At 34.5% G+C, this 20014-nt stretch overlaps 2 protein-coding genes across 2 annotated transcripts; one reads left to right on the forward strand and one right to left on the reverse strand.

The window, feature by feature from the left end:
* Positions 1 to 3418: 3418 nt before the first annotated feature.
* Mtl (Rac family small GTPase Mtl) lies at positions 3419 to 12665 on the reverse strand. Its single transcript, XM_088256686.1, has 6 exons — positions 12523 to 12665; positions 10241 to 10356; positions 7734 to 7883; positions 6664 to 6746; positions 5284 to 5444; positions 3419 to 4289 (listed from the first exon to the last, which is right to left on the reverse strand). The coding sequence occupies exons 2-6, from the start codon at positions 10354 to 10356 to the stop codon at positions 4212 to 4214; spliced, it is 588 nt and encodes a 195-aa protein (XP_088112812.1). The 5' UTR covers positions 12523 to 12665; the 3' UTR covers positions 3419 to 4211.
* Positions 12666 to 13882: 1217 nt separating this feature from the next.
* Sur-8 (leucine-rich repeat protein shoc-2) lies at positions 13883 to 16563 on the forward strand. The gene has a single exon (XM_088256683.1). The coding sequence runs from the start codon at positions 14179 to 14181 to the stop codon at positions 15889 to 15891; it is 1713 nt and encodes a 570-aa protein (XP_088112809.1). The 5' UTR covers positions 13883 to 14178; the 3' UTR covers positions 15892 to 16563.
* Positions 16564 to 20014: the final 3451 nt, after the last annotated feature.

Consider the following 20014-nt stretch of genomic DNA (forward strand, 5'->3'; position numbering starts at 1 on the left):
TATTTGATTAAAATATCAAACAGTTTTAAGTTAACGCATCATCTTGTGCTTTTCCAACAAAAATCACTACATATGTACATGTAGGGAAAAACTAAATCTATTATGAATTCAAAATGATACACATAATCATGCAAATATATAATTATATAAAAAAAAACAAGTGCTTTAAATCGCCCCTTTAAAACATTATCGTGTATAACTAGACTCTTACATACTATATTACAGTAATATAAAAAATATAAAGATTCAATTTGGTAAAAAATATTTTTACAATTAAGGCTAGTATTTGAAATCTACTAAGAATTGATTTTTATTTTTGGTATTTTTTTAAATTCTCATATCTACAATATTCTGCCAGTATATTAGAGTTAGATAGATAACAATTTTGGTTACAGCACTTAGTTTAGGCCGCTTACAGTTTTATTTTTATAAAGCGAAAAAATTACATGGCTAGTGACATTAAATATACATAAAAGTAGCACAGGATTATCATTTATTTGATAGTGAAGTATTGATTTATCACATGATAAGAGTTTACAGAACTGGGTTTTAATTTTTGATTCACTTGCATTGAATTAGATTAACCGGATCCACGCGGCTCGCATAAGCGTATGTGTTTTAACAAGACATGCCCCATACGCGGCTGACATAAGCGTTTGTGTTTTCACTTTGCTCCAAGTTTCGAACCTCAGTTCAACTTGGAGGGATTTTTTCATGGTGTGGAACTTTGGATAAAATAATACGTCAATCCTCGGCCTTATGACATCTGTTGAAATATCTGACTAATAATTTGTAACATCACAAGGATAAATAAAACAACAGATCCCTGATTTTTCTTGCGGTCGGTAATTAGTCCGCGCCATAATCATGCCCTATATCTGTCTCACTCTCGACGCTACGCATCGCCAGTGGGTAAGAGTGACACAAGATGCGTGCTTTGATTTATTTATGTTACGATCTAATTTGTTTATATTACGATATATTTCAAGAATAATGTGACACACGTGTATTATAGAGTACCAAAAAGGCACAATGAATCCCTTTGAACGTTTTTGTTTAGGAAAATAAATCGTTTCATAACTAAATACATGATAAAAGTAATCATTTAAAAAACGGCGAAATACAGCCGCGCACGAGCGTCTCTTAGGAACAAAGTTAACGCGTTTAAAAGGTTAAAAATAAATTTTAACTTGATTGACACACTGGAAAAAAATTATTTAAATCTTCTAATCATACAAAATAAGTACATTTTTGCTAATGTGCATTTAGCAAATACGCTAAACTCACTTTTTTTTAAATAACACAGTGCAAAAAAGAGAAAAAATATCAACAATTCATTTAACACACTATGCACAGGAATTAGCCTCATTTCAAAGTCAGAATAGAAGGAATTACATATTTAATGTTTTTATATGAATATTATGTACCAATCTTTTTGTTAAGGTATTAACTATATGTACGTAATTATCAAATCCTGTCGCCAGCGGTCCGCAGGCGTAAAAAACACCCGTCTGAAGTGTGTTAAGATATTTGATTTTCGTGTATTCTTTTCCTATGTAAAATGTAAATAACATTATAGAAAAATTATAGAATTTAAATACGTCTAAGAAGACATATTATATTTGCAACATATTAAAAATTGCTCACTATTGGCACTGGCCCTCCACATAAAACATTCTATAAGATGTTTTGTAAATAAAACATTCTGTATGTATGTTGCACCATAATTATATAAAAATATATACATACATATATATCATTTATTGACATTCAAGCAAGCTATATATATATATATATATATATATATATATATATATATATATATATATATATATATATATATATATATATGTCCGCCTCCGTAGTGTAATAATCAGCACGCTCGGCTACCGTTATGGAGGTCCCGGGTTCGATTCCCAAGGGGGGTTAAATAAATATAAGATTTTTTCACTGTCATATTTATTCAATATTACCCTGGCCTGGTACCTGAAGCGGAGGGCTGATCACCTTTCCTTCATGTGTAAACGATCAAGATAACACTGCGTTTATATGACGCAGTGCCCTATGTACCATTGGGGTGCGGATAAGGGTTTTATATATATTCTTCTCCGTCTTAATCCTCATTGCTGAGGGCTGTGACCCTTGCAGAAGCAATGACTCTTCTCCAGTTATCCCTTGACTGCGCTGCACGTAGCGCTCCAAACACTGAGGTGCCTGCTGCATATATATATATATATATATATATATATATATATATATATATATATATATATATATATACATATTATTTTTATTTATATTTTGTGGCATCAAACGATGGCACTGAGGAATCAAAAACCTTGGTTACTTCATTAAAACAATTAATTATACTTAAAATTTACCAAAGTCAGCTTGGTTCAAAATATCAGCAGAAATACATATACATAATTATCTGTATGTTTGGAGAGATAATGACCTAAATCTGTTTTGGTGATGAGAAGCAAAATCACATTGATAAAAATAGGTACAGGTATAGTAATAAAATTAAATTTTGAAATATTTTAAAAGCATGATTTGAATAGAGGTAGATGAAGCACATTACTATTTAATTATTTTTTAATATACATATTATATTTCTGTGCATACCTTTCTTATTAGCTAAAATTATAAAATATTATGCTTACTTCTAAAAAAAGAGAGAATAAAAGTTTAAATAAAAACAACTAGAAAATGTTGATACGAGAGCATAAAATAAATACCATAATTATTTACATATAACATAGAGAGCTGCCAGTCGAGATTCATTTAAGCAAAAATGTCATAGAAATGAGTTTATCCGATATGTGTAAAAAAAAACACAATTTTAATAAATAATCAATAAGCTATAAAATCCAAATATCAATATCATTCGATGGGCGTTACTCGAGTAATATACAAATTCAAAGTTTTATAAAAATCAAAAAAGTTGATTTGTTTAAATATTACGTTTGTTCATAAAAATGAGATTCAAATCCTAGTAAAAGAGTCAAATATATATAAAAATATGTGTATAAAATTTCAAGAGAGAAGTCACTGGTCAATATACAGAGTTTGCAAATTTTCTTTTATTTGCAGAAAATTTGAATTTAAAATTAATAATATCGCTGGTTTATAGGAATAAGAGCAATTTAACTAAACACAGGATTTAAAATTATTTATAGACAACCGATAAATTGCAAACATTTATAAAAATTTTGAAAAAAAAGTAAGTGTATAAGAATTATAGGAACCTCAAAAATTTCAAGAGATGGACAGTTAGTAATCAATTTAATAAATTTCAAAAACAAAAAGGTATTATGTGATTAAAAAAAAAATTATTTGAAATTATATTTGAAGAGAAATTCATAACTGTTACATGTCTCATTAGCCTAATAAACCAGCGCTATGTTACAAAAGTTGGTAAAATTACTGATACAAATACATTGCGAGCATACTGCGAAAATTAGACAAAAAAATACTGTTTTTAAAAGAGTTACCGCTACCTAAACTTTATTAAAGTTACAAATTCATCTGAGAATAAAGTGATTACAATTCTAAATATCAAACATAGTTAATAAACAAAAAGATCTTATGAAAAATCACTATGACAATGTAAATTCATCATACAATACCTTTATCCTCAACACATCCCTCATAGCATCAGAAGACTAATGTCTCCCACACACATTCATGGTACTTGTACATACATAATACTTGTTGACAAACGAGAAAACTTCCCAGAAGGAGTACTGTCTACTCTGGTAGCGGATAAAAGCACCTGGCCAGACACGAGAGGACCCAGGTTCAAATCCTGGGGCAGAACGGAAATTTTTTCCTGTGATGTGATAAATTGATAGTGTCAAGTGATTATTTTTCTGTCGTCCATTGTGTAATTTCAACACTTCATTACTTCTAAATCATGATTAATTTATGGAAAAAAAAATTTAACCTTAAACCAGATGTTTGAGGAACGTTGTACAATAATTTGAAAAACAAATTTACAAAATTCGTAGAAATTTTATAATTTAAATGGGCTTATGTCAAAATTGCATGCATTAACTTTTGTCATTTTTCACAGTATGCTCACAACATGCGTGCATCATGAATTTTTCACTATGCCTTTTTAACGATACAATGAGGCAAGGCTTAGTGGAATAATGCAAATACAGATTTCATTGCACATACCTATTTATACAAAACAAATCGGACATCCACTACATTATCTCGCATTTTCTCTGATGACGTTTCTGCGGCTCCGGCCTTAGCACCGCCCGAACAGCCTCATCAAACACCTGCACAGTTACACAACTTTGTGAGATTTCAGTATAAATCAGAGTTAAATCTGTAGATGGTGAAATTCTATACAGGATGGATGAAACCAGAAATTTCTCAGGGTGCAAGATGCAGAAACATCTCCATATTTTTTTTTTAATAATTACCTAACGTCCAAGTGACTGACATCTAGCTACGGCTTATGCAACACCGTTTATCATGTCCCTACTCAGGCTTCAACTTTTTAAGTTTCATAGCCTATGCCTATTCGTGAGTGGATTGACTCTTTATGTTTAAAATTACTATAATTTCATGTAATTCATGAGTGAAACATCTCCATTCTCCAGGAGTTCCTAGTTATATCCTGGTTGATAGTTATCAGGAAGAAAATACTTTTATTATAGAAAAATAATTCATTGTCCTTCACTGAATGCTGCTTCAAACTCAGCAGGAGGGGTATCATAAACCCGGTGCCAGACAATTCGAGACACCACTATGCTCAGCATAGAACAAGACAATGAAGAAAAGGATTTGCAAAAATTGATACTTTGTATCAAAAAGCTTTCATGAAAAATATGGTCTTCTTCAATAACAGACCGGGGTCTGAACTATCGTGATAATTTATAACAGTTTTAAGTGTTAATTGGTGAGGAAGCAGCTGTTTGCTTGGAAACTGAGTGACATTTTTATTAAATTATAATAAGATATACAGGGATTTTATAACTAAGTTATTAAATATAAAATACATATGTACTTAGCAAACTGTCAAGCATTGTATCTGTATGATATATATAATAAATTATTATTTATTATTGGTATAGATTTATTTCAGAGCTTTAAAAAATACAAGAAGTTTCTAGAACAACCTGCCATTAATACCAGGGGGTATTAATATGAGAATAGGAGTATACAATTTGAAAATATAAAAATCAATTCATTAATATTTTACAAGTAATACACTGTAAATATTAGTAAAAACATCAATTGAAAAAGCTGAATGATGTTGCATTTTACCTGTTTAAGTCCACGCTGCGTGAGGGCGGAGCATTCCATATACTTGATGGCTCGCACCTTATTGGCTAACTTCTGTCCTTGTTCCCTCTTAAGGGGAGATAGTCCCTGCTCCGACAGTAGACTCAGAGTCTCTCTGTCGTCCCTTAAATCTATTTTAGTACCTGAAACACAGTATTAACACATTGAAACCGGGGAAAAGTATTGCAAATATGCCCAGGGGCAGGCGCCAATTGGCTACGGTTTTCTGACTGGAAAGATTGATAAAGATGGAACTGAAATCAGTTGTAGCAAATGAATGCCTGAGGAAAATTTGGCACTATCAGGTATGTCGAATACTTGACAGCAGCTGGGTCAGGAGTCGACATAATCAGCGGGTATGTATGAGGAGATGCATCAATGTGCAAGAGGCAAAGTATGTTTGCAAAGACAGGGTAGTATGGCGTTCTTTTCTCTAGGTCTACCCCTGCGCGGAAGCGGCGTGACGGTTAGTTAGTTGGTTAAAGCCTTACAGCAAAAGCTTAATTGGTAGTACACAATGAAGTCTTGGAAACAGACCCAATGTTTGAAAGTGAAGCATAGAGTTAGCAAAAGAAGGATGAAAATAGACTGAATGCAGTTGAAATGCAATATTTCAGACGAATGTGTGGAACAAAAATGTATGATAGATATTCTAATGGTAACATAAGGAAAGAACACAAGGCTGGGATAAGCATTATCAATCAAATTTAAGAGTGTTGAGAAGGTTTGGAAATCGCTCACTCCTTTCAACGTCGTATATAAAAAAACTTGATTTTTCATCATTTTTAAAGTTTAAAAATATAGTAAAATAAATTAAAAATAAATATCAAGCCATTTATTGATCTTTTTACTGTGCAACAGATCTTTTTAGGTAAAACCTGAATGTATTTTCTACATTTGAAAAATATTTAGTATAGTTAAAAAAATAATTAAACAACTTTTCTTCAAAATGCAAAAACAACACTTTCTGCCCTGTAGCGGGCAAATATTAAGTTAAAAATATGGCGCTTTTGCCGGGATATACTACATTTTTTGGGCATTCTGAAAACATGCACAACTGAAAATTGTCGATTTTTGATATATGACGTTGAAAGGAGTGAGCGACATGTGGAATGAATAAGTGAGGGTAGAAGAGTAAAATAAATTTATGAAGAGAATGTAGTTGGAAATAGGAGCAGAGGAAAAAGTATTTAATATACTTGAAAGTGTCAGGTCCGGAGTCGGAATAATCGGTGAATATGTATGAGGAGATGCATGAATGTTTGCAAAGATAGAGAGGTGTGGAATTTTATTCCCTCTGCCTGCCCCAACTAGGAAGCGGTGTGATGGTAAACTATAAACTAAACTTGTTTTTAAACTCACCAACTAATATCATAGGGGCATCGGGACAGTGATGTTTTATTTCTGGATACCACTTTGATGTGACATTTTCAAATGATGAAGGACTGGAAATAAAATGGACAGATTAATATAAGCAATTTCAAACCCTTATCCACACCCCAATGGTGTATATAGGGCACTGCATTATATAAATGCAGTGTAATCTTGATCGATAACACACGAAGGAAAGGTGATCAGCCCTCTACTTCAGGTACTAGTCCATGTTAATATTGAATAAATATTAGAGTTAAAAAAAATCACTTATATTTATTTGAGCCCCCCCCCCTAGGAATCGAACCCGGGACCTCCAGAACGGTAGCTGAGCGTGTTGACCATTACACTACGGAGGCGGATATAAGCAATAGGTTGCTATTAAATTATAAGAATTAGTCCAAACACAGATCATACACAAAATATTTTTTTCATTTCATTAATGAAATATTTTACTATTTGAAAACTTAGGATGATCAAGTATTTAAAATACTTGAAAGTGGTTAGGTCAGGAGTCTGAATCCATCTGTGGAGAAATAGTACATATCGATCCCTGAAGATGACAAGGTGCTTGTCTAAACTGGTTGAAAAAAGTAGCAATTTAAAAAAATTACATTTTGACCCTCATCCGCACCCGCTGGTGCATAGGGCACTGCATCATATAAACGCAGTGTTATCTTGATCGTTAACACATAAAGGATAGGTGATCAGGCCTTCCGCTTCAGGTACCAGTTCAGGGTAAAATTAAATAAATATTAGAGTGAAAAATCACTTATATTTATTTGACCCCCCCTAGGAATCGAACCCAGGACCTCCAGTACCATAGCCGAGCGTGCTGACCATTACAATACGGAGGCGGACCCCCAGCAAAAATAGAAGTGGTTAAAAACAAAGTTCGAATTTATTTTTTGTTTGTAAAATGTGCCACATTATTATTTAATTATCAGCTAAAAACAATAGAGAAACTAATTTTAGGCTTGAAGAAAACTATTCAAATATCATTTCCAGCAAAATTTCTACATCTGATATATTTGATTTCCAAAAATGTCACAAATAGTTACCTAGTGACGCTGAAGCATATTAAGAAGACGTCAGTTTGAGGATAACTGAGAGGTCGGAGGCGATCATAGTCCTCTTGTCCCGCCGTGTCCCACAGTCCCAGGGAGACCGCTACTCCGTCCACCACCATCGGTGCCGAATAATTGTCAAATCTGTAAAAATAAAACAAACTCTAAAATTCATCAAGACATTTTGTTAAAACAATACAGAACAATCCCGATTTTCCGGGATGGATGGTGAAAAAAATATTACATATAATCGATTTCCCATTCAATAAAAAAAACATGAAAAATGTAAACAAAAAGAAATTTAAAACTGCACTATATGCGTTTCGGATTACCTACGAAAAATGGAAATTTTGCACTTGAAAATGATTTTTATATATTATTTATGTATAAACAAAGTATTGTTTGTATTAGGGGTGTAATCGATTTTCCAGTTAATTCAAAAACATGAAAAAATGTAAACAAAGAGAAATTTTAAACAGCGTTATATGCGCTTCTGTATACCTACAATGGATATTTAGCGCTAGAATTAAAAAAAAAAGTATAATACCACAAAGTATAGTTTGGATAAGAGGTGGGTTAGATCCAATCATTTAAAAGATCTGCATCAGTGAATCCGTACTCTAATACCGAAATAATGGATCCTTTGTCGTATATATTATTAACCCATAAGGCAAAAGAATTATATTACAATCACAAATATTATTATTACATTAGGTATTTTACAAATATTTTAAGCCATAAACATGACTTAAGAGAGAGAGACAATAGTACTTATAATGTGGAAACACGTATTGACGGCTGAACACATTTGTTGTCCGTGTTAAAACTAACTAAGTTAGAAACTATTAACACATCATAAAAGTGAGAAACTGTTATTCTTTCGCTGCGGAGGACAAATGCGTTCGGCCCTCAACACGTGTTTTCACATTATAAGTACTATTGTGAAATATTCTTGTTTTGATGAAATATTTTTTCAACGACTCAAGTGTCATGGATAATCCCGTTTCCCAGTTAACCTGACCCCGGAAAATCGGGAATGTGCTGTACTAGAGATATTGTAATAATGATTGCCATATCTCTAAATAATCCAAGATTCAAATTTACTACATTGTTATATATGTTTAGATTGTGGCATTTGTATGTTTTACGGAAGCTTTTTTTTCTTTATACCCTTATCCACACCCGATGGTGCATAGGGCACTGCATCATATAAACGCAGTGTTATCTTGATCGTTTACACATGAAGGAAAGGTGATCAGCCCTCCGCTTCCGGTACCAGTCAAGGGTAATATTGAATAAATATAAGAGTGAAAAAATCAGTTATATTTATTTCCCCCCCTGGGAATCGAACTTGGGACCTCCAGTACGGTAGCCGAGCGTGCTGACTATTACACTACGGAGGCGAACAACGGAGGTTATGGAAGCTCTATGTCATAAAGTCATTTTGATAAATGTTTAAAAGAAGAAAAACAACACTAATTTGAAATATGTTTATGAAAACATGTCTTACTAACGCGTTACATTTATAATCAAAAAGCATTGTGTGAAATTAAGAAGAATGGTTACAAATACACAGCGATTGTTATTTTGTCCAAATAAAAACAAAGTGTTTAAAAATATATGCAATGTAAAATGACAATGTAAACTAAAAAGGTATGAACAAAGGTATTGATCACTCTTCGATAAACTTTAGCTAAGTACAATTTTTTTTATTTAGATCTGTATTTGGTCTACAATAATGAACGTATCCACATGATTCATAGTTTCCCTGACAGGTGACACTTATTGTAACAAAGTTCAAGTAGCCCCATTCTACGGTACATACGTTTATGACAAATAAAATACAAATTTTATATAAACTATATACAACTAACTAACCATTACGAGAATAGAATGCCACACCAATCTGTCTTTGCCAACAATCTTTGCCTCTCCCACATTCGTGCATCTCCTCATAAACACTCGCCGATTATTCCGACTCCTGACCCGACCACTTTAAAGTATTTGACAAACCTGATTATGCTAAGTTTTCTTTAGTCTTCCTATGCTTCTTTTTCCAACTACATTTGCCTCCTAAATTTGTTTACCCGTTCTTTCCTCACTCATACGTTCCACATGTCCAAACAATCTCAACAGAACTTACTAATTTTACCTGATAATTTTAAGGTGGAGACTAACCGGAGCATTTCGTCGTAACATAACGTTGTAACATCGCTCGCGGCGAGCATCCAAAACTATGGATGGAGCGCTCGTCTCGCTGTACTGACTGCCTGAATGCTCGCATCGTAACGTGTTACGTTACGACGAAATGCTCCGGTCAGTCTCCACCTTTTTGTAATAATAATTATAAATAATTATTATTACATAAAGGTGGAGACTTAAAACACATTTATAATAATAATTATAAATGAGTTTTAAAGTCTGCGTGTTTTCTACATGTTTTTCTAAAAAATCTTGTTTGGGTTTCTGGGGTTCTACTGTATTTATTAAAGTGAACTTACACTGTTGGGACATATTCTCCAGGAAAGCTATCTGTAGTGTAAGATATTAACATGCAGGTTTTTCCAACAGTTCCATCTCCCACGACCACACATTTTATTGGCCGCCCTGAAGACATCTACAACAAAAACAAAAAACAATCTAAACAGTTGAATAATTTATTTATTGTAACTGCAGACAGTTGGTAGAATTCCATATTGAATTGTTGGGTAATATATCCAAAATAAAACAAGGTTTGTTGGATTGAATTCTACATTTATTTATGTATATGTTAATATGTGACGCATTTCATCTTCTTAGGACATTATCAAACACTCGCGTTTGATAGGACTCGCTTTTTAGGACATTATCAAAAACTCGTGTTTGATAATGTCCTAAGAAGACGAAACACGTCACGTTTTAACATATACATAAATAAATGTAGAATTCAATCCAACAAACCTTGTTTTATTTTGGATATATTACCCAACAATTAGATGAATAATTACTACAATAAAAATATTTAATAATATAATATAGCAAGTGTATAAATGGAGCAATGGCTAGTACTAGTTTGTACTCGTACTAGCTTGAATATCTTATACATAGAGGTGTTTCTAGTATTTCAGTCACAGGTACAAATACTATGATACGTCAAGAAATCATTACATCATGATACTTGTATGGAGCTGTAATACGTACAATATACTAGCCACTAGCCACTAGTCAAATCTCACAAATCTGTTTCAAACGAATATAACCAACGATAACATTGTCACTCATAAAACATAATACTAATTTTAGCTTATCGATGACTTGCCGGTCAGTCGTTTTGCATTGTATTATTTATGTGCTTTCTAAAGCAAACAAATTAGCAGTAATATGCAAAAACTTTCCTTCAAAACAAGTGTTTGTAATTTAAAGAAACATTTGAAATGTAAGCATTTTGAAACGGTGCCCAAAATAATTTAGCGTACCTCGGCGGCGCATAGTACGAGATACGAGGAGCTTGTACCGGAGTCTGTTAGCAGACTAGTATCTGGTAACAGGTAGAGTATCCTAGTACTGTATCTTAACATGGTGATTTATATTATCCACTGACACTTCGTGATGGAATTGCATTTTTAATTTATTATTAGATTAAAACCAATATTTTTAGCTTTTCCACTTTTTCATTTGACCAGCCTATTTTAGTAAAGGTAAAAAATTAGATAGGCTCGAAATTTTGGAAATAAATAGATTAAAAAATTGTCACAATAAAGACATATTAAATGATCAAGTAACACACATTCATTCTCCCTTACTTTACCCATTAGAAAATAAACAATAGATGCCTTAATGTCTTGTCGATAAGAAATGACTGCCGGGAACTTTACATTTCAGAGAACTTCGGACTCCCCCCGGACAATCACAGCCTAGTGGAAGGAGCTGTCAACCAGCATTTCCTGATACTTCGTTACATAATTTAAATTCATTTACAAAAAATGCAAATCTATTATAACTTTATATAAAATCGTGCTTTCAATACAAAAAAACCTTTATAAAAAATATTTTTAACATCATACAATACTTAAATTCACTCAAATTAAATTAATTTCTCATAAAATTATATCAAATCATGGTTATCAACTCCTGCCTTCTTTTAAATATAACATAACAATTTGTATAGCCTCTCACCAGTCTGATGATGTCGGTAACGACGAAACCCGGTCGCTGATCAAATAAAAAAGTGGAAAAGCTAAAAATATTGGTTTTAATCTAATAATAAATTAACATGGTGATATCAGTAATAGCGATATTGCTAAGTAGCAGTCTAAACACACCATTACTTATACACTGCCAATGTATATGAATCCCTTAACGACTGATTCATAATATACATCTCTTTTAAAATTTTCTCAATTCTTAGAATTTTGGTCATCTCTTGGAATAAATTACATAAAAATTGAGTCTAATTCAATAAAACATCAAAAGTGATTTAAAAATCTGAATAGTGGTAAGGCAGCAAGAAACGGCGAGGCGGAATAATAAAAATAAATGAACCACCAAATATGCACAGATATTTTTAAATAGCCCAAGTTTTGAAATGGGCGTAAAAGTTAAGTTCGTTTATTTAGTCAAATTTCATTACGAATATTGAAAAAAAATGTCTGCATTGATAAAATATTTATTATGAACACACATTTAATTAAATTCACTTTAAATAAGCATTCTTCATAATAATGACGAAGGGCTTGGCCATGCCAGTTAAAAAGTAATTCACTGTCAACATTGAGTAGTCAACTAAAAAAAAAGTTTACTTTACCTTATAAAAGCATAAAATTAATTAAATTACGCACTCCCACAGTGTTCAGAACTTCAGTTACCGTAAATGACCGGCAAATTTATAAAAATCACCTTTGAAAAATCGGGACACAACACGCAGGGAAAAGGCGATCCAGCGATCTCAGTGTTGACACATAACAAAATATTTATTTGGAGATTATGAGTCATTCGCGGAAACTCTTTTTGAAATATAGGAATTTGAGTCAATGTGATGAGAGAATGAACTCATTTGTAGAAAAATAAATGAGCATATTTCGAAAGATTCGAGCTCTCAATTAAAGCCTGAATGTGAGTTGTAGAAATTATTATAGTATAATTCTCAAATTGTATCTACCTACTAATAATGTGTTTTTTTCTTCAGCATTGTAGCAACATTAAGTCCACCCAAGTCAGGGGGGGTCGACTCGTAAACGTCAGATTGTTCAAAAAACGACCAGAAAATGACGAGACACACTAATACACTAACAAAAACACCAAAACGGGAACAAAAAATACGAGATACCAACAAGTTGTTCAAATATTTCAAATAAATATGGACAGACTATGGTTATAGACAATTATCGATAGAAAAATAGAAATCCGTCTATGAAGAACTTCATAATATTGAGTATTATGCCAAAGTTAAAGTTAAATTTTGCGTATGAAAGTGTAGTTTTTCTTACTTAACACAACGCTCCCTTGAACTTCTGCAGCACCCCCCAAATGCAAAAAAATTAAAAACGCCTAGCCAGACTTCCAAAACGCCCACAAAGGGGCGCTGGCACCCCCGTTAAGAAACATAACTTCAAAAAGTGGTGGGCACTCCTTCCGCCCTTTTAAAATATTGTATTTTCTAGAATTTTAAATATAATATAGTAATTTGAAAATTCTATCGTTTTTGTTTTTGTTGAAAAGCCTTATATTCATACATAGTTTGGGATAATAATTTCAAAAAAGTTACCATTACCATTTACCATTGTAAGGCTGAGTTGAGTAACCATTATTAATCGCCTGAACTCTTTTTATAATTGTCGCGTTTTAGCCGTGACCTTTCTATTTTTGTTTACACTGAAATAAATAAATTTAGATAGTGAAATATCTTCTTTGTAATATTAATATTATAATTTTGAAAATATGTTATACAACAAATTTCAATATAAATACCATTTAACCTGAAAAATGAATGATAAATATTTCGGCGGGTGGATTTGATATTCAGCCGCGGCGAAGTCACGCCCAGCCGGGAGCTTGGTACTTCTAGCCGTTTACGTCACTTCCGGCCGCTGGCGAATATCACTTCCAGCCATAAAAAATCGAGGTAGTTGGCGGTCTTTATATAAAATAGTTAGTCTGTGTCTGTGACCCAAGTCGCGCAACTGTCAAGCAGCGTTTTTATCGAAGAGGATTGGCGTTTTATAGTGTAATGTTGAAACGTATCACAGAAATGAATAATCAGTGCAGAATTATACACTTTTATAGAAATTAGAAGATCTTCCGGTCAGAGGGGTAATAACGGATAATCAATCGTTCGCTAAATATTTGGTATCGATTAAATGACGTCTGGATATTTTCAAGCTGTTTCGCTCGAGAAAATGGACTGAATTTTTCCGTAATCTGAATCTGCAAGTCGCGTGCAGAATTAAACCAAAGTTACGGTATGAGCCAAGAACATTTAGAACATTTAGTTAAAGATGTGCCAGAAGAGGCGGAACCAGCTGGAGCGATAAGTCCCCGCGAAAGACATAACAGCATGAAGGAGAAGAAGCTCTCCACGGCGTCCTTGACCGGCGCCGACGGAGCTCGGCCGAAAGTAGTGACCGTCAAGCACCCGGAGTCCAACAAACCCAAACCCACCACCAAGAAGAACAAGCCCGTGCAGGCCGATCTAGACATAATCAAGGAACTCAGCAAATGCAAGGAGAAGTCTAGTCACCGGCTGGATCTCAGCAAGTGCTCCATCACCACCGTGCCCTCCAACATCCGCGAGCTGAGGAACGTGTCGGAACTGTACTTGTACGGAAACAAAATAGCCACGCTGCCCCCGGAGATAGGCTGCCTGGTGGAGCTGCAGACCCTCGCGCTGAGCGAGAACTCGCTCACCAGCCTGCCTGACTCGCTGGCCAACCTCACCTCCCTCAAGGTGCTGGACCTGCGGCACAACAAGCTCAGCGACATCCCCCCCGTGGTGTACCACCTCACCTCCCTCTCCACGCTCTTCCTGCGCTTCAACAGGGTACGCAAGGTCGGCGACGGCATAGCCTTCCTCACCAACCTGACCATGCTCAGTCTCAGGGAAAACAAGATCAGAGAGCTCTCCTCGGGGATCGGCAAACTGGTCAATCTGGTCACCTTCGACGTCTCGCATAACCACTTGGAGCACCTTCCCGAGGAGATAGGGAACTGCGTCAACCTGCTGACCTTGGACTTGCAGCACAACGAGCTTCTGGATATACCCGATTCCATCGGCAACCTCCAACAACTGAACCGACTCGGGTTGAGGTATAATCGCCTCACGGCACTCCCGGCCACCCTCAGCAACTGTAAGATCATGGACGAGTTCAACGTAGAAGGCAACGCCATCTCCCAACTCCCCGACGGACTGCTTTCCAGTCTCAAGCAGCTGTCCAGCATCACGCTGTCGAGAAACGCTTTCGTCAGTTACCCGATCGGGGGTCCGGGTCAGTTCACGAATGCGTACTCGATCAATCTCGAACATAATCAAATCGACAAAATCCCTTACGGCATTTTCTCGAGAGCCGAGAAGTTAACAAAACTCAACATGAAAGAGAATTTATTAACTTCTCTCCCTTTGGACATCGGGACTTGGGAACAAATGGTAGAACTGAATCTCGGGACTAATCAGTTGACCAAACTGTCGGACGACATCCAGTGCTTGTACAATCTGGAAGTGCTGATACTGTCCAACAACTTGTTGAGACGCATTCCGCCCAATATCGGAAACCTCAGGAAATTGAGGGTATTGGACTTGGAAGAGAACAAGATCGAGACCCTTCCGAGCGAGATCGGCTTTCTGCACGACTTGCAGCGTTTGATAATCCAGTCCAACCAGCTGACCACGCTGCCTCGCACGATAGGGCACCTGACCAACCTCACGTACCTGGGAGTGGGGGAGAACAACCTTCAATACCTGCCGGAGGAGATCGGCACTCTGGAGAACCTGGAATCCCTGTACTTGAACGACAACCCCAACTTGTGCAACCTGCCCTTCGAGCTGGCGCTGTGCGTGGGGCTGCAGATCATGAGCATAGAGAACTGCCCCCTGACGTCTATTCCCCCCGAAGTGGTGTCCTCGGGCCCGTCCCTCGTCATACAATACCTGAAGTCTCAGGGTCCATATCGTGCCATGTAATTTGTATATTCTTGTCGAGTCTGGTGCGGATCGGCTCCGCCATTTTTGATAATGTCTTATCAAAAGTATTTTATTATGTGATTTTACTTTTATTCGTTTTTAATGTGAAAACTAAATGTTACAACTTGACCGTGTCCCCCGTGTTTGAGAGTGCAATTCGCCACTGTCGGATGACGCATTCCCAACGCATAAATGTCTCTTCAGTAAATGGTGTGTTACGCATTCACCTGCGTCAGGAGTGAACTTTCTGTGACGTCGCTTTTACCAAATCCATTGTCACCGGATATTGAATATCCTCCTCGTTCCTACATCGGTTATTCGTAGCTCCTATTCCACTGTGTCAAATGTCTATTAGTTTGATGTAATTATCTTTTTAACGGAGGCAATGTTTCTCGCCTTCGGATATAGAAGGAATTGTATTTGTGTGACAAGATTATAATGTTAATAAAGCTGTACAACGCTGTTCAATGTTTTCTTGACTGTTTCACTAATGTTACGTAATTGCATCTTATTTTTATTTAATTTTAAGTTTTTATAAGTGATTTTAAATTGCGACATATTTATTATTTTATACTTGTACATATTTTGATTAAGATTTATTTATAATACACATGACGTAATTACCATGTCGAAAAGTATTTTTTTTTAATATTATATATTTTTTGCCCAATATCCTTTTATGCTTTTATTTTATTTGTAGAATTGATAACCTTGTCTCGTCCCTATCAAAAGATATCTCAGGATTCGACCATAAGAAAAACTAACAGCTGAGCTAACATTCAGAGAGTATTCTCTGATGTATTACTGTATTCTACTTAAAATGTATATTTTAGGTAGTCATTGTAACTATTCAACCGCCAACCTTGGGTTTATCAAAATCATACCTTACGACTCCATATACCACATAGAATTGTCATGAAAAGCTTCATCTATTTAGTTGTTACTAGTTGCCTGACAAACGGAATTGGTCACTAATTAATAAAGTGGTTTCCTATGTATTTGCGGTTTTAGAGAAATGTTATCTCTGTGGTAAGGCCTAAAAAATCATAAAGTATGTTTTTTATGTGCAAGATAGAAATCATAAATTATTCCGGAAATTCGTGTCATTTTTTTTCACAGTAAAACGTTTTATTAGCACATGACATGTTTCTTATGCAGTAGATCAGATTTAGTAATCAGACATTTTTATCAAGGTCATAAAAGAATCTTGACTAATTAATGTAGCATAATTTAATTGAGAATTCAGCATTGCTGAAAAAGTCTATTCAGATGAGACCATGTATGTGTGGGCATTCACAGGGGTTACGACCTTTCATTGACTGATTTATATTACACACTTGATTAATTATGATAATAATAATAATAAAACCCTTATCCGCACCCCAATGGTGCATAGGGCACTGCGTCATATAAACGCAGTGTTATCTTGATCGTTTACACATGAAGGAAAGGTGATCAGCCCTCCGCTTCAGGTACCAGTCCAGGGTAATATTGAATAAATATGACAGTGAAAAAAATCACTTATATTTATTTTACCCCCCTTGGGAATCGAACCCGGGACTCCAAAACGGTAGCCGAGCGTGCTGACCATTACACTACGGAGGCGGACAAATTAATTGACACTTGATTAATCATAATAACAATAAATTAAAAAGTTTCAAAACCCTTATAATTTTTTTGAAAAATACTAACTAAAGGAGAGGACTGACTGGAGTCATTTCGTCGTAACGTGTTACATTACGACTCGAGCATTCGTACAGTCAGTACAGCGTTCCGAGTGCTCCATCCGAAGTCAGATGCTTGCCGCGAATGTTACGTTATGACGAAATGTGGAGGTCAGTCCCCACCTTAAAAGTTTAATTGCAAATATGAGATTTTTGCATTTTTTGTCTTCAAAAACTATTAAACATAGTATATCTTGATACAGTCGAACTTGGTTATAACGAGGATGACGGGATCGACTGAATTTGCTCGTTATAACTGTTACTCGTTATATCCAAGTATAGGTATTTTTTTCTTAAACATACCTATCACATAAAGACATGAAGTATCTGGAATCAGAATAAGTCGCAATTCAAACAAAATACACAGTAAACCCATTATACATATCGCTCACTCCTTTCAAGAACGTCATAAATCAAAATACTTGATTTTTCAGGAGAACGTTTTTAAAGTTTAAGAAAATAATACAATGTGTTAAAAATAAATATCAAGCCACTTACTGAACTTTTTACTGTGCAACAGATCTTTTTAGGTAAAATCTGAAGTTTTTTTCTCCATTTGAAAAATATTTAGTTTTTTGAAAAAAATAATTAAACAATGCCTTTTCTTCAAAATGCAAAAACAACACTTTCTGTCCTGTAGCGGTTAAATATTAAGTTTAAAATATGCCGCTTTTGCTGGGATATAGTACATTTTCTGGGCATTCCGAAAACATGCACAATAGAATATTTACAATTTTTGATTTATGACGTTCTTGAAAGGAGTGAGCGATATGTCATTTTTCTGTCAATCAACTTTTCATACAAAATTTGGAAAATCCTGCGCTTGTTTGGGTACAAAACCATTGTTGCAAAGTTTCAACATTCGTACGATCATTTTGTTCCTATTTTTTTCGGGTCCGTAATGTTCTTTTCAAATGCAGATAAAAATACAATGTTGACACTGTGGATGATGAAAATTTTTTACATACTTCAACATTTTTCGTGCCACATTTTTTTTTTCACAAGTAATTTCAGCCTTTTCACAAATTGAGACACTTTCTCTTATTAGTAGACATGTTTATAATTCAAAGGTAATTAACTGATCTGCTCAAGAGAATTGATCTGACATTCCCATATCATAATGTTTATATGCATTGCCCAGAGTAAGTACTCGTATAGAACATATAAAATGTGGAAACTATTGTGAAAATTGAATATTTACAACATTTAAAAAAAAGACGATCTATTTTTGCTCGCTATAGCCGAGAAGTTGTTCGTTATAACCGTGAATAAATGTATGGAGAAAATTATAAACCAAAATATCAACAAATGTTTCCTCGTTATATCCGAGATCTCGCTATATCCGTGCTCGTAATAACCGAGTACGACTGTATATAGTTTCTGAACTTGCTCGTAATAACCGAGTACGACTGTGTATAGTTTCTGAACTTGATGTTAATTAATATTTAATTCAGATAAATGAAGTTCCGTTTATTTCATAATATTTTTGCTTATCGTTACCTAATTAACTTTATGATTTTTCAAAGGTTATCTATCATATTTAACCTATAAATATATAACAGGAATGATCAACAATCAAACTAGAAAAAAAAAACATTTTTTTTATTTTTTTATTTGTTCTTAACAGGAAAATATGCCTACATCCCTAAAATAGTGCTAAGTGGGTCGTTAATACACGGTTATTAACGCATTGGATGCTGCTTACTCGCCAGGTATGTATTTCTAATATTTCCCACAGTGTGAAATATGCGCTAGGCATATCTGACTTAAAAGTGTGAGAAATGAGTCAAATGGCTTAAAAGCAGGGTTTTTCTTTGCATGTAACGCGGTGGAACAGCGTTCCGGCACCTTTTTTCAAGGATATTTTTTATTTAATTTTCAAATCAATTACACGAAACAATGTTTACGCTTACGTAATTACAATCTATTTTATATATATTTTTTAAATTTAAGTTTTGCTTAGTAAATCTCACTATTTCTTCAAATCTTCTGTGACACGTGTTTCGATGCATTCTGCACTATTTTCAAACACTGTAAAATACGGTGTTCGAAAACGATGCAGAATGCATCAAAACATGTGTCACAGTAGATTTTAAGAAATAGTGGTATTTACTTGATAAAACTTACAATAAAAATGGATAGATATTACCACAAAGAGTCTGCCGAATCATTTAATGAAATTATATTTATATAATTCGTCAAAATGATAAAATATGGTATTGTAATGAATATTTTTGAGATATTTGAATATTTATTTTTTTAGTAAAAAGCTTGACATGAAGTGAGTTCCGGTACTTCTTTTGTTCCGGGTTCGATACCCAGGGGGGGCGAAAATAAATATTTAGTGATTTTACGCTGCAATATTTATTTCATATTACCCTGGACTGGTCCCTGAAGCG

The sequence above is a fragment of the Brachycentrus maculatus genome, unplaced genomic scaffold, assembly GCF_059751285.1.
Source record: "Brachycentrus maculatus isolate JH-2025_06_01 unplaced genomic scaffold, ASM5975128v1 h1tg000065l, whole genome shotgun sequence".
Taxonomy (NCBI): Eukaryota; Metazoa; Arthropoda; class Insecta; order Trichoptera; family Brachycentridae; genus Brachycentrus; species Brachycentrus maculatus.

What these genes read in the sequence shown, in the direction of transcription:
- Sur-8 (XM_088256683.1), top strand. Translation starts at nt 14,179, where the DNA reads ATGAGCCAAGAACATTTAGAACATTTAGTTAAAGATGTGCCAGAAGAG.
- Mtl (XM_088256686.1), bottom strand. Translation starts at nt 10,356, where the DNA reads ATGTCTTCAGGGCGGCCAATAAAATGTGTGGTCGTGGGAGATGGAACT. An exon ending in GGAGAATATGTCCCAACAGT is followed by an intron (nt 7,884 to 10,240) that starts GTAAGTTCACTT and finishes TTATTTTTACAG; the next exon opens with ATTTGACAATTATTCGGCAC. An exon ending in ATATGCTTCAGCGTCACTAG is followed by an intron (nt 6,747 to 7,733) that starts GTAACTATTTGT and finishes TTTTATTTCCAG; the next exon opens with TCCTTCATCATTTGAAAATG.